At 41.5% G+C, this 13,502-nt stretch overlaps 1 protein-coding gene across 1 annotated transcript in view; it reads left to right on the top strand.

Moving 5' to 3' along the window:
- Window positions 1-13,502, top strand: part of DPYD (dihydropyrimidine dehydrogenase) — a 755,572-nt gene that overhangs the window by 273,820 nt on the left and 468,250 nt on the right. The window contains 3 exon segments of the mRNA XM_075616482.1: window positions 1,426-1,622; window positions 4,007-4,088; window positions 9,880-9,967. Coding sequence (XP_075472597.1) covers window positions 1,426-1,622; window positions 4,007-4,088; window positions 9,880-9,967 — 367 coding nt within the window.

The raw sequence follows: 13,502 nt of genomic DNA, 5'->3' as shown, positions 1-13,502 counted from the left end.
AAATGCAGCACATTATCATAGATAACATCTTTACGTTTTGGGACATTTATTTTTATGGGCATCTCCATTTAATTCTTCCAGTACAAAATAAGAGATTACATTGGACATTTTCCTAGAAGGCATGTTATTGAGGTTACTTGTTCTTAAATTAATTTGATAGCATTCTCACTGCCCTTAAGTGTGAAATAGTCAACTAGACTGCCATCATGATAATTAGATTACCAGAGGAGATGAGCACGCAATGAAAATGACATCCTAGCTGTGGTCTTTATTACTATTTTATTTAGACTCACAGATTGTAGTGATGAAATCATTTGTCTGTAGTATGTTCCCAAGAATCACTCAAATTAGATCTGAAATGACTATAAAAAGGATTCGCCTTAATGTTCCAGTTCACAAACTGTAACACTTAGGCATACACAATTCAATGGCAAAGTCAATGAGATTCCAAATAAATATATGTATCCCTAAAAATTAAACGATCTGCAACATATTATGGTCTTAGATAATAAAGACGTTATACATACAGTATGTTAATATGTAATGTTTCTGTTGGGCACTCTCCCTTGGGTCTCTTTTCAGCAGAGGGAGAAGCAGTGTAATGCACCATTAAGTATCCATTACGTTCAGTTCAGAAATGACTGGATTGTTGGCTGACTGCGCACTTCTTACCATATTCAATGTGTTGTACCATATTCTATAGGTTGTGCTAATATTATCTGTATTATGGATCATATAGCACGTGATTGCTTATGTAGTGATCACATGGTTAAGCCACCCTCCCTGATGGCTCTTCCATTCAGGTTGCGTGCACAACTCTGGGAAAATAGTAAACATGGCCTCAAAATAGTGATGACGTCCACTAGAAAGTGTAACATCCAGTGAACATCATTATGACACTCGGGTTTTAACAGTGCAATAGAATTCTAAAATACATAGTAGATTTTCAAGTTTTTTTTTTTCATTCTAAACATCAAAGAAAATGTGTTTCTCTCTAAATCTGTTGGCTAAGTCATAAATAATTTGGAAAGCTATAACCTTTCCAAGCAGCTGTGTCTTTCTTCTTCATCTGCAATGGTTCAGTGCTAGTTGATCTCTCACACTGAAAGACAACATCTTTCTGCACAATTTACATTAGATGACAGTTTGATACAAATGTGTTTAAACAAAAACGATGCAACTGATATTTTATCTATTCAAGAATGTGTGAAAAAAGAGTGCTTATAGCCAAATTAGAATGAAAGATTATTTAATCACACCCTGTGTTGCTAGAAAATTGAAAATCCTGCGTGCATATGAGTATTATGAAGAGGCAGAAACCAATTATTAAAATCTCTAGTAGTCCGTTGTTTATTGCTAACCAACTATTGTGAGCAGTGATAAGCAATCTTAATATTAATATTGTGTGGTTTAATGTTTTGGCAGGTTTTCAAAACTATGAATATCCCTCAGATTAGAAACCCAACGCTTCCTCCAGTAGAGGTCATGCCCACATCGTACCAGACAAAAATTGCTCTCATTGGTGCTGGGCCTTCAAGTATCAGCTGTGCTTCTTTCTTGGCTCGACTAGGATACTCAGACATTACCATTTTTGAAAAGCGGAAATATGTTGGAGGGTTAAGGTAAGAGATACTAATTAGTGTGTCTATAAAATATGATAGATTACATTTTGTGTGTGCCAGAGATTTAAAACCTCTTATCCAACATGTTTTTTTTGCAAGTCTACTTCAGTAAGACGTTGTGTTACCTGCCTAACTAAACAAAAAAACAACCTATTTTACTGACTGATTACCTGTTTCTCAATGTTACTGAACTTAAATCTCACTCTCTCACCCATTTAAAAAACATTGTCCTCCAGGAGCACACCATATGTAATCATACACACTGGCTTACTTAAAGCTTTGCACTATCTACTAAATATTGGTGGTGGGTTCTAAAAACCAGTCCACCTAGGATAACTACAATAAACTGCCATGACAAACATACATATTTTGCAAGCTGCAAACAATTATCTACTGTACATTTCTATTTATATTGCTATTTGCTTTGGAAAGTGGTAGAGAAATTTAACCCAGGCCCTCTTATTTCTACACATTGCCATACAGCAGAAAATGTTTCTTTTACATTTCCAAAAGGGGCTCTCTGTCGTCCATGTAAATATTTGAAGCCTACTGCCCAATTTAGATGAACTAAAGGCATGGTGCTTTTTATATAGTATAATCTGTAGGAGATGGGTGCAGAGGTTAAAATGGGGAGGCAAAGTTTAGGGGGAAATCATAGGCTCTTTATTAGCGAAACCTTAAACAAGCAGCATGTGTTCAGCAAAAACAAAAAAAGAAAACAAACAAGACATGCCTAACTCCCATAGGGATCACTGACTACACCACACCCTATTTATGGGCTGGAGGGCTAGGCCATTTAGCAACAACAATAACAGAAACAATTCAAGGTGGAGGTCAGTTACCTTCGGGCCCCGACTTCCTCCAGTCTGGCTAGGAGGGGAAAGAGTCCCAGCGCAGACTTCTCTCCACAGCGGTTCATGGTCCAGTATCTTCCTGGGTCAGAGTCCCTGTGTGATCTCTCCTGCAGTCCAGAGTGTTTTCATTGACTCAAGATCTCTTTAGTAGAGATGGGCAAATTGTTTTTGCGGATGTCTGCGAATCAGTCACATGGTGAATTATCTTTTACAGATTTTTTTTTATCACTGACAATCCACATGGTGGATTCTGCCATCCGTTTGTAGATTTTTAAGAATCCAAATGGCAGAATCTGAAATTTGGATCCGGATATTTAAAATCCATCAACGGATTCTGAAATCAGCGGATTGGATTCTTAAAAATCCCTGTGGATTGGATCTAATAGCGGTTTTGGATTAATCCACACGGATTGAAACTGGAACAATCCATCATCGGATTTTACACCGCTGATCAGATTTTGAATGTAATGCTCGTGAAATTCCGGGAAACTGATTTTGACCGTTTCGCCCATCTCGACTCTCTAGCACTGAGCATGTTATGCTTTTTAAAAGAGTAACGAGCCATCCGAGCAGGTAAATTAGTAAAGTTTGCTCTGAATTAACCTGCTCAGTGCTGAGCTCAAACTATCCACACAGGTTTTCCAGGAAAGCTACTTAGACAGGGAAGGCACCCTATTACATTACTTTGAACATAAAAGCAGACCATTTTAAAATCAAGCCCTACTCATTAGAATATTTAAAAATATTAACATTTAACATTTTCTTGATGACCTTACCAATACCTATTGACATAGTATCAATGTGATACCAGACTCCATCTTCCATCTTCCACTTAAGACATTCCTGTTATACAGTAGTTTCTAAATATATGTGATATAAATGCTCCCTTATGCAGAAACAGAGACCAAGGTGCCCACCTTCTCTGGATATATAACTGACCTTTCACTTTGGGGATGCCTTGTGGAATAGATTCAGACTAACTGATATCCCTGCCCTCACTTGAGAGGGAGAGCCAATAAACTTCAAAGCTAAGACATGCTAGGGATTCTGGGAGAGGAAATTGCAGCCAAATTGTTTCCTTGTTAGGCCGCGCTGTGCCTATAGTAGGAGCTGCGCAATGGAGCGGCGGCTTGGTCGTCATCGCTGTAAGTCAATGAAAATTGATTTTTCAGCGACCGCAGCGTGACGTTAGCGGGCGTGTGAGCGGTTCAGCCAATGAGGATGAATTGCTCACCGCCATGCCTCCGCCACGCCCCCCGGTCGTCGTCTCTTGTCTCTAACACTGTAAGCTAAAATCGCTGCTACAACGGCGACGGATGACGTCACACCATCGACGTAGCCAGGACTATAAGCGCGGCCATAGAGTGACACTACATTTTTCAAATCAGTAGATTTTGGAGGAAAAAAATGAAATCTTGCACTGATTTATACAGTATGATGCATTTAGCAGCAAATCAATTGTGGGTTGGATTGCATGTACACTGATAGGGTTCTTAGTAAAATATGTAACTGTGTTGTGTATTTTCCCAGTGTGTCTGAAATTCCTCAGTTCCGGTTGCCATACGATGTTGTCAATTTTGAAATCAAGCTGATGAAGGACCTTGGAGTTAAGGTAATGAGAATGATAGTATAAACTGATCTGCCAGAGGTAAACTGCTAAATACCATGTGCATTAGTAGCAAACAATTAAATGCTACACTAGGCAGAAGCAGAGAGATGCCTCCTCTTGTTTAGGGCATTTGTCTGTCTGCTGTCGGAATGCCAGAAGTCTGGAAAAGGGCAATCGATAGTTCTCACTCTGCCTGCCTACATGTGATTAATTGTCTGCTAAAAAAAGAAAACAAAGTTAAGTTGCTTTAGGGGTACCATGTGGTTATTGAAAGGATCTGGTTTGTTTCACCAGGTCTTCTATCACACAGTCCTATTAACATGTGAAAGCCAATAATGTTCTGGGCTTCGAAGGCAGCATGTTGGGATAACATCATTGACTAATTGACAACAGTAAAGACATTAACATTTGTTTTGGATTATTCATACATTAAGTTTAGATTCCCTATTCACTTACTTTAAGTAGTTTCTCAAGGTCATTGTAGTAATCTTTAGAAACAGGAAGTAAATAGGCTATTTATAGTGTAGGAAGTAAAAAAGCAAATTGCGTAGGAAGCAATTTTTTGGGAATAGAATACTGTAACTAATGCTAAGGGTAAGGTGGTGGTGAGAAAAACAAAGATTTAAGATTTTAGCAATTAGAATATGTTCCAATGGAGTTAAAATAAAATGCTGCATTTTGCTACTGCTGAATATTATTTTGCTTCCTGAATGCACCACATATTTATTTTTAACTTTCACCTTTGACAGTTTTGCAAATTGGTATTTAGAATACCTCCTTACAGGTACTTAGCAGACTCTACGTACACTGTGCATGTTCTGCTGAATCTCTTATGGGCCTTTATTCAAAGTACTGTGAAGCCACTTTTCAGTGCTAGAGAAGAGCTCAACTTCATTTAAATAAGTAGCACGAAAATCTTCTCCAGCACTGGAGAGCAGCATCACATCATATTGTATCAGGTCCAGGATACTAACAGGCTATTTTCAGCATTGATCTTGCAGTGCATGGGAGTCATATTGGTCATGAAAAACTTTAGGCTGTGACATATTTTATTCAGTAAGCACCAATTTACTATAGATGTAGCCGGACCCCCCTCTTACCTCCTGGCTTGGGAGATGGCTACAGGGGCTGCTCCAGTGGGGAGGGTTTGCGAGCGGTCAGGGAGGCTGCTCCGGAGCTCCACGGTGGATGCCTTGGCAGGGCACCGCCATCTTTGTTGCTGTGCATGCGCAGAAGACCAGTTGCACATGCGCATAGAAACCAGAGGTTGCGGTTGCCATCTTAGCGCAGAAGATCGCAAGTAGCGGTGGCAATTTTAGAATGAGCTCCATAGGGGAACTACATTACCCAGAGTGCTCTGGGGCAGCCCGATCACATGGGCAGTGTTAACCAATAGGGCAGCCAGATCCACGGTGAGGAGAGCGGTAGTTTTTGGTGCGAAGCAGCTCGCGCTGGCAGTTGGAGCCAGGACTCACAAGGGGAAGGTAGTATCCGGGTGCCAGTGGCTCCCGGACAAGGCCCAGATTGCCCCTTAGGTTACAAATAGGCCCCACTCACGTTGAGGTTGTGACTTCAACAGGGAAAGGCCCAAGATGGAGATATTTCCCCATAGTTATAGCAGTGTTAGAGTATTGTGTCAATACGCCGCACGGTGAATTGCAGCATGTGGTCTGGGGCCTACGACATAGACTCTTAAAGGTGAGACCCTCCAATGGAAGTTCACCCCATGCAGAGTTGGCCGCCTTTGTGGACGACGACGTTGCTGGATCAGCGGATCCCTGTTTGTTGTTCGATAGTTCCCAGGACTTGGAGCGCCTGGGCAGGTACCACACCAAGTGCACCAATGGTTCACATGATAGCACTATTCCATACACTTTTGGGTGGGCCCTGACATTGGGGGGAAAGGACATCAGGGATATTGGTGCTAAGCATCCTCTGTACTTTGGGGACACTCAGTACTTCATGATGTTCGAGCGAGAGGCGCGACTGCCTATAGACATCTGTCTCGGGGTATCTACCGATGGGGTACCCAATATGGCTCACTATTGATATGTGAAGTGACTTCAGGATACTGTAGTCTGCAGCCTGCACTGCGCCTAACAGCTAGCGGAAAAGGCCTCAGCTCATCTAAACACCTGCTACAAGAGAAGGTATGACCACAAGGTCCGCTATCGGGAACTTCGGAGATGCCGTTCTCCTACACAATATAGGGATCCCGAGCAAACACAAGTTGGCTTACCGCTGGCACGACGGGGTCTTCGAAGTAGAATCCCAAATGCCAGGGCTCCTAGTCTACCTCATACGAGATGCGGATGGCCGGGTAAAGGGTTGGCACAGAAACCACTTGTTGCCCATTCCACAAGTTGGAGAAAGTGACTTTGAAACAGAGACAACAGTAACTGCCACTGAGCTTGAAGAGTCTGTCAAGACACCTGCTACAGTAACGATTTCAACCAATCCAACCAAGATCCTTTGGAAGGCACATCCACCAACTTTAATGGAGATGGGAACCTCCTGATGGAGCACCGGGTAATAGGCCTGCGCCTCATGTACCCTCATCAGTGGCTTCAACAACGACTGAGACACTCTCCCAATAGAGTGGCGTACGATTCGTTAGGGGCACCCCATTATGAGTCTCAGCAGCTAGCTAAGAGCAAGCTAGCCTCAGTTATCAACATGTTCGTTGAAATGTACAATATTGTATAAAGTATTGAATGTGTTGCTGTATACATACCTGCATTTCTATTATATAAATGTTTCTGTTACGTTGTTCCCAAGTGGGGTCGTTGGAGTCTCCACCTGGGGGAAGATGTAGCCAGGCCCCCCTCTAACCTCCTGGCTTGCGGGAGGGAGAATGGCAATAGGGGCAGCTCCGGTTGGAGGAGGGGGGTTGCGAGCAGTCAGGGAGCCTGATCCGATGCTCTTAGACAGGGTGCAGCCATCTTTGTTGCTGCACATGCGCAGAAGACCAGTTACGCATGCGCTTAGAACACAGAGGTTGCGGCAGCCATCTTAGCGCTCGGCGCATACGCAGAAGATCACCAGTAGCGGTGGCCATTTTAGAATGAGCTCCACAGGGGAGCTACAATCACGAGAGTGCTCTGGGGCGGCCCGATCACGTGGGCAGTGTTAATCAATAGGGCAGCCAGATCCACGGTGAGGAAAAAGGTAGTTTTTGACGCAAAGCATCTCGTGCTGGCAGTTGCAGCCAGGACTCAGAAGGGGAAGGTGGTGTCCGGGTGGCAGTAGCTCCCGTATAGGCCCTAATCACATTGAGGTTGTAGCTGCTATAGTGAAAGGCCCCCGATAGAGACATTTCTCCATAGTTATAGCAGTGTTAGGATCAAGACGTCGCACGGTGAATAGCGGCCTGTGGTCTTGGACCAGATTACCTACGACATAGACTTTTAAAGGTGAGACCCTTCAACCGGAGTACACTCCACGCAGAGGTGGACGCCTTCATGGACGACGACGTAGCTGGATCAGCAGATCCCTGTTTGTTGTTCGGCAGTACCCGGGTGCTGGGGCTCCTGGGCAGGTACCTTATCAAGTGCACCAACGGTTCACAGGATAGTGCTATTCCATATACTTTTGCGTGGGCCCTGACATTGGGGGGAAAGACATCAGGGATATTGGTGCTAAGCACCTTCTGTACTTTGGGGACACTCAGTTGATGTATTGGGATTGTGGGTGCTATATATTGTGGGGTGCATGTGGCATATTATATGTTCAGTAAAACCTGTTATTATATACCCGTGTGTGTGTTTACTATTACTGTTGGTCCCTGTGGGGGGCTCATCCCACTACACTGGGATCCCTCGCAGGTGGAGGCGCTGCACCAAGGCAACCAAGCTATACCCCAGGCTCCCAGAGGCAGAGGCTCAGGCCTTCTGGTACCCAAAACAGGTAACAGCAGTACGGGTGGTTCCTTTAGTTACGGGGAAAAGGGGCTACATAACATATATAACCATTGGGTTTTTTTTTTTTTTTTAAGATTGGCAGTAAGGACTGGATCCACAAATGTCCGTTAAATCAGTGTGAATGACGTTACCTGAAACAGGAACGTATGTTATGTTTTCTGAGTTAACTTGTTATCCTCAAAACTAATTATATGCAAAAGTACTGTATGAACTACATCTCACTAGTATCGGCTTAATGACACATTATTGTAGTATACTTTAGCATTATATACCAATAACGTGACGTTAAATAAGTCTTTAGCTATAATGCTACATTCGTTAAATCATGCCTAACTTTTGTTACACCCTTTGAGATCCTATAAAAGCACTATTTCAGGGTTTGGGTAGGCGTATCTCCAAATTTAGGTACGAGTCCCCACCGTTTTGTGGATATGCAATGTTATGATGCCTCATTTGCACATCCGTTACAGTTAACGCTATGCTCTCTATGAGAGAAAAATGGCTTAACGTCATGTTACTGTCCATTGGAGAAACACTGTTGATCTTAACGTGACGTTAATTTAGGTTAGCATCACGTTAAGTGAATTAACAAAGCTTTGTGGAACTGGGCCTGGAAATGTTAAAGTACTGTATTTAACCTCAGATATGTTGTTGAACTTTTGTAATGGGGAACTACAGGAAAATTAATTGTTAAATGTTTGTCAATTGTCTGCCAGTCTCTTTGTTTCATTCTTTTTGGAATAATTGTTGAAATGGGAGTTACAGTAGCAACATTTCAGTGTTGCAATATAAAACATGGAACCATAAAGGTTACATTTTTACCTACTGTAGTGTTGCCCTTTAAAATAGCAACATTTTAAGGTATTTCCAGTTTCTTTAAGCAGCAATCTCATCTGGAAACATTGTTAAGATTTTCTGAGCTGTGGGGTGGGGGGGAAGTGGGGTCCCCCAGAGCTGATTGGTGGTCCCCTAGTTCCAAAGATATTTGTATTATTTGTTCCAGTATTCATCTAAAATATACTGTATATGCTGTGGACTACAAACATGGCTGTACTTGGTCACCAATTGACCATGGAGTAGGCCCTGACCCCGTGCCCAGTTTGCCCTTAACCGGGGAGGCTCCTAGGATGTTGGGTGACCACTGATCAACTCCAGGGCACTCCCCAGTTCCAGTAAGGTTAGAAAAAAATTGTAGGTGGGATTGCTCCTTTATGGCAGCATCCTCAAGTTTTATTTTTTAAATGTACTTGAACGGGAGCATCCCACAGTCCTCAGTCCTCCGGGGGCACCTGTGTTCCCAAGATTTTTCCTTTGTTTCTGCCGGCGATTGGCACACCAAAAATGACAAACATGGACACGGGGTCAGCAACAGTAAGTCGTGACATCACCTCCCAATAACGTGGCAGCTTTCTATTGGCCACCGGAGCAAGGCTGACCCTGGTGGGTAAATTGGGACCACCGACAATCGTTGTTGCCCAGTGAGAAATCTGCTGGTATATCAGGAACTGGGAGTCAACAGATGTCAGGGCCCCACAAATCAACTCTGAGTGTTCCAGGAATATTAAAAAATGACCACCTCAGTGGTGCAGACTGCTACTTTAATGCTGTAAAATACGGTTAGAGATATTAAATGTCTGTTCCCTGTTCCCTTTAAATTCTGTTTAAATTCTGCAATGTTGGAAAGAGGAACTTTTGTCCTAATCACATTTTAATGAGCAGTTTGCAAATCATATTATGTATCCTCCTTGTCTTATCTATCCTGTCTTATTCTCCTCCAGGCTTTCAAAGTTTTTAGTCTGTTTCCTAACACCCTCCTTTCTTATTAGGTTACATTACATTGGTTTTCTTAATTGGCAATGTATTTTCTTTATAAGGTAATTGAGGGCAAGGGCCTGGAAATGCATGGAATGACTATCAGCTCTTTGAAGAAAGAAGGTTTTGGTGCAATATTCATTGGTATAGGTAAGCCAGCACTTTTTTATTTTATTTTAATGCTTAAACTATACAGCATGTAAGCTCTACTAAAATCAAAGCACATTACATTGTCATAACCCCTTCTCTGGAGAAATCTGCAGAATGTATTCATACCTCTCATAAACTGTCATAAGCTATTTGCATTTAATTAAACATTTATGTTTAGTTTTTAGTCAAGACCTTATCTACTGTTTGTCTCTTTGCAAGTTAAGAGAAAACCCAGGTAAATTAGAATAGCATTGGGGGCTTATTGAATTGTCGCACTATTGTCCGGGCAAGAGTATGGTTAAGGAGAGATAAACTACAGGTCCGTGATCTATTTTTACCTACTGACCTTTTTTTGATGGGATGAGATTATGAGTATGTTTTTATATTGTGTTATTGTTCCTAAAGCCAAAGAACAATTCAGGTTTGTGCCACGCATGTACAATAAGTGAGTACTAAAAAAAAAAAAAAAAAAAAAAAAAATAAGATACTTAAAGGTAAAATAATATAAATGTACTTGCACAAACAGTAATGTGCATGCCAAGAAAAATAACAGTTGTCAAATGTAAAGATTTTTTTTTTTTTTACAATGCTTAAGCCTGGTCCTGTGATTTCAGTTAATAAGCTGAGATGATTGAGAGCTGTTTAGTTCCTGTAATGGTGTGCAGGAGTAAACACTAGTTTCTACATCTTTAAGCATTTCACGCGAGTTGATCTGTATTCATTCAAACACTTGAGAATGCAGTGCATAAGACATATTCATTTATCACAGTGGAAAACTTTAAGAGCCGTCCTAGCTCATCGAATCACAATACCTTATGTAAAAAAAAAAAAGTGGCAAAATCCACTTTCACCACTTGATCCTGCAATATACTACAAAACACGCCATACAATATGAAGTGTTGACATGTTTTATGTTTCGCAGTTTAAATATTTTAAAAAATTCAAGTGATTTCATGTGAGTTTACTGTATATTGTATAAAAGTGCCAGGATGACCACACAGGAGAAACTTATTCACATAATCTGTACATAGTTACATAGTAGATCAGGTTTAAAGACATATGTCCATCAAGTTCAACCTATTTTAAATTTAGATGACAGATACACATCCTATATTTGTATTTACAGGATATTGATCAAAAGTAAGGCAAACAAAAAACCCTATGGAAACACTATCCAGTGATGTCTCGTTACTGACTCCAGTAACGGCAACCAGATTTCTCCCTGGATTAACTGCCTTCCTACTGTATGTTAACTTATTTGGTACATCACTATATAAAGATATCCAATGTATCTGCCATCACTGACCTGGGTTCACTAAGCTCTGATAAGGGGTATCAGAGCTCGATCCTGCTTCTATTGACTTGAATGCCAGTTAATGTGGGATTGAGCTGTGATACCCCTTATCAAAACTTAGTAAATTTCCCCCACAGTCTCCATGGGTAATGAATTCCCCATTTTAACCGCCCTTACTGTAAAGAACCCTTTCCTTTGTTGCTAGTGAATGTTCTTTCCTCTCGTCTTAAGGGATGGAGAGTAATAAAAGGCTCATATGCAGATGATGTGCTATGCTACATTTCTATTTTATTTTTAGTAATTGCTTCCCAGTTATTGCAATTCAGTTACCATTTTCATTTCACTAAATGAAGAATGGTATTCCTAAAACCGAAAGCAGAGTTGTACTAGGAAGTATCCAGCAAAACAGAAACATAAACAGATTTTAATTATACAGTATTTACTTCTGGTATTTGTCACAAAGTTAAATTATTAGCTTGATTGTGTATATCTGCAATGGCTTCTGTCTGTTCGATGGAAATTCAGTAAGCGCCATGTAAAATGGAAACAAACCTAGCGATGTAGGCTAATACCCACACCCTACTAAACGTGGAAGGTACGATCTACATTTATATACTTCTCCATTTTTTCGATGAGTAATGTCGGATACATGAAAATGCCAGAAAATCATAATTTGATATTTGAATAATTATGTTCTATTGGTGGTTTAACATCTACAATACATATTATTTTAAAGGTTTGTGAAGAGCCAGCAAGAACATAAATAGATTCTTAGAGAGAGGTGTGTGAGATGTGCAGAAGTATAACAAGGGAGACGTATGTGAGGGTTAAGTAAACATTGGATTGTATTTAGCCAGAGGCTTTATACAGTACAGCTTCATGTCAGCATGCATGTAAGAGACGTGTGCAGAGGTACGCAATAGAGACTGGTTTTAAGGTGAAATTAAATAAGGCTTTTATTGCGCCTGCTTCTTTAACACAAGAATATCATCAACGTATGCAAATAAGGGGTCAAACAAAGCTTCTGTTACACTTGGGAGTATTTCTAGTTAAACATATGCAGTCCACAACTCCCTTTAGATTAGCATGTTTCCCAGCCCCAAACATATATTTTGATATGTGCAGATATACAACAGTCTTAGAAAGTAATCTATCTGTCTCTCTGGTAGCTGTAGGGGGGAATCCTTCTCTGCTCTCCTGGTGTAGCCTTTTTGTCCTAAGGCACATTCAGCTTTCAGGTTTTAGAAGTGTTCTCCCCCTTGTTGTCTTGTTGTCTGGCTGTCAGTATACAGCTGCTCAAGACCTCTCTGTCCCTTCCTGTTTCAGCCCACGTGTGAGCTCAGAAGTCTCCACTTCCTGTCTCAGGAGGAGCCATTTCTCTAACAAACCTCCAATCAGCCAGGTGCTGGTCAATTAACCAGCACACTGCTGGATTAGAGGCAAGTTTTCTGAACAGGGATAAGTCCACTGTTACAATGCAAAACAAAATAAAACAGGCCTATCCCTTTGTAAAGGCTAACTCAAACTTCCTACCAGTCCCTATCTGCAACGTTGGGAGGCTAGGCCCCTTACGAACCTCTGGCCCCAAAGGCCGAAGAGGTACCTCTAAGCAGGGGGCTCTTCATCAGTACAGGTCTGGGTTGGTGTCCATGGGGTGTACCCTCTGGCAGGTTCCAGGGTCTGCTGTATCCTGGAATAGAGGGTTTGATCCCTGGGATGTCCCTCTGGCAGCACTCATTTCTTCAGTGCTCGAGAGATCGATTTCCTGTGGATCTTTCTGGCAGTACAGTCCCTCTGTGCTAGAGGACCCTGTACAGTTTGTGCAGCACACTTGTAAACCTGCTTGATGAGCCAAGTGGAGACTGGCTAATTGACTCTAGCTGAAATTAACCAGCTCGCTCCTGGACTTATCAGCTACAGACAGGCTTTATGTGTGCTGCCTTTTTAAACCGAGGAAAGGCCCTGTCACAAGAGGATACACAGAATGATGTACTGTGTGAGAATAAATCAACAGCTCCAGAAGTTTTGAAGATCTAATGTGGTTGGGATTGCAGTGGATTAAGAGGGCAATGAGTCAGTTTTCATATGTTTACTACAAGTACTGTATAGTCATGAGTTTCGGGTTCACCTATAGATATAGTATGTTTTATCGATCTGGTGGAATCTCCCCTGTTCATATATCACGGCCAGTGCTGCTTTCAGTGTGCAGATCATAATGAATAACTCCATTATTTGTATTCT

This window comes from Ascaphus truei, chromosome 10, assembly GCF_040206685.1.
Source record: "Ascaphus truei isolate aAscTru1 chromosome 10, aAscTru1.hap1, whole genome shotgun sequence".
Taxonomy (NCBI): domain Eukaryota; kingdom Metazoa; phylum Chordata; class Amphibia; order Anura; family Ascaphidae; genus Ascaphus; species Ascaphus truei.
Note: the sequence above shows the minus strand (reverse complement) of the source record. Positions and strands in the feature narration are given on the sequence as shown.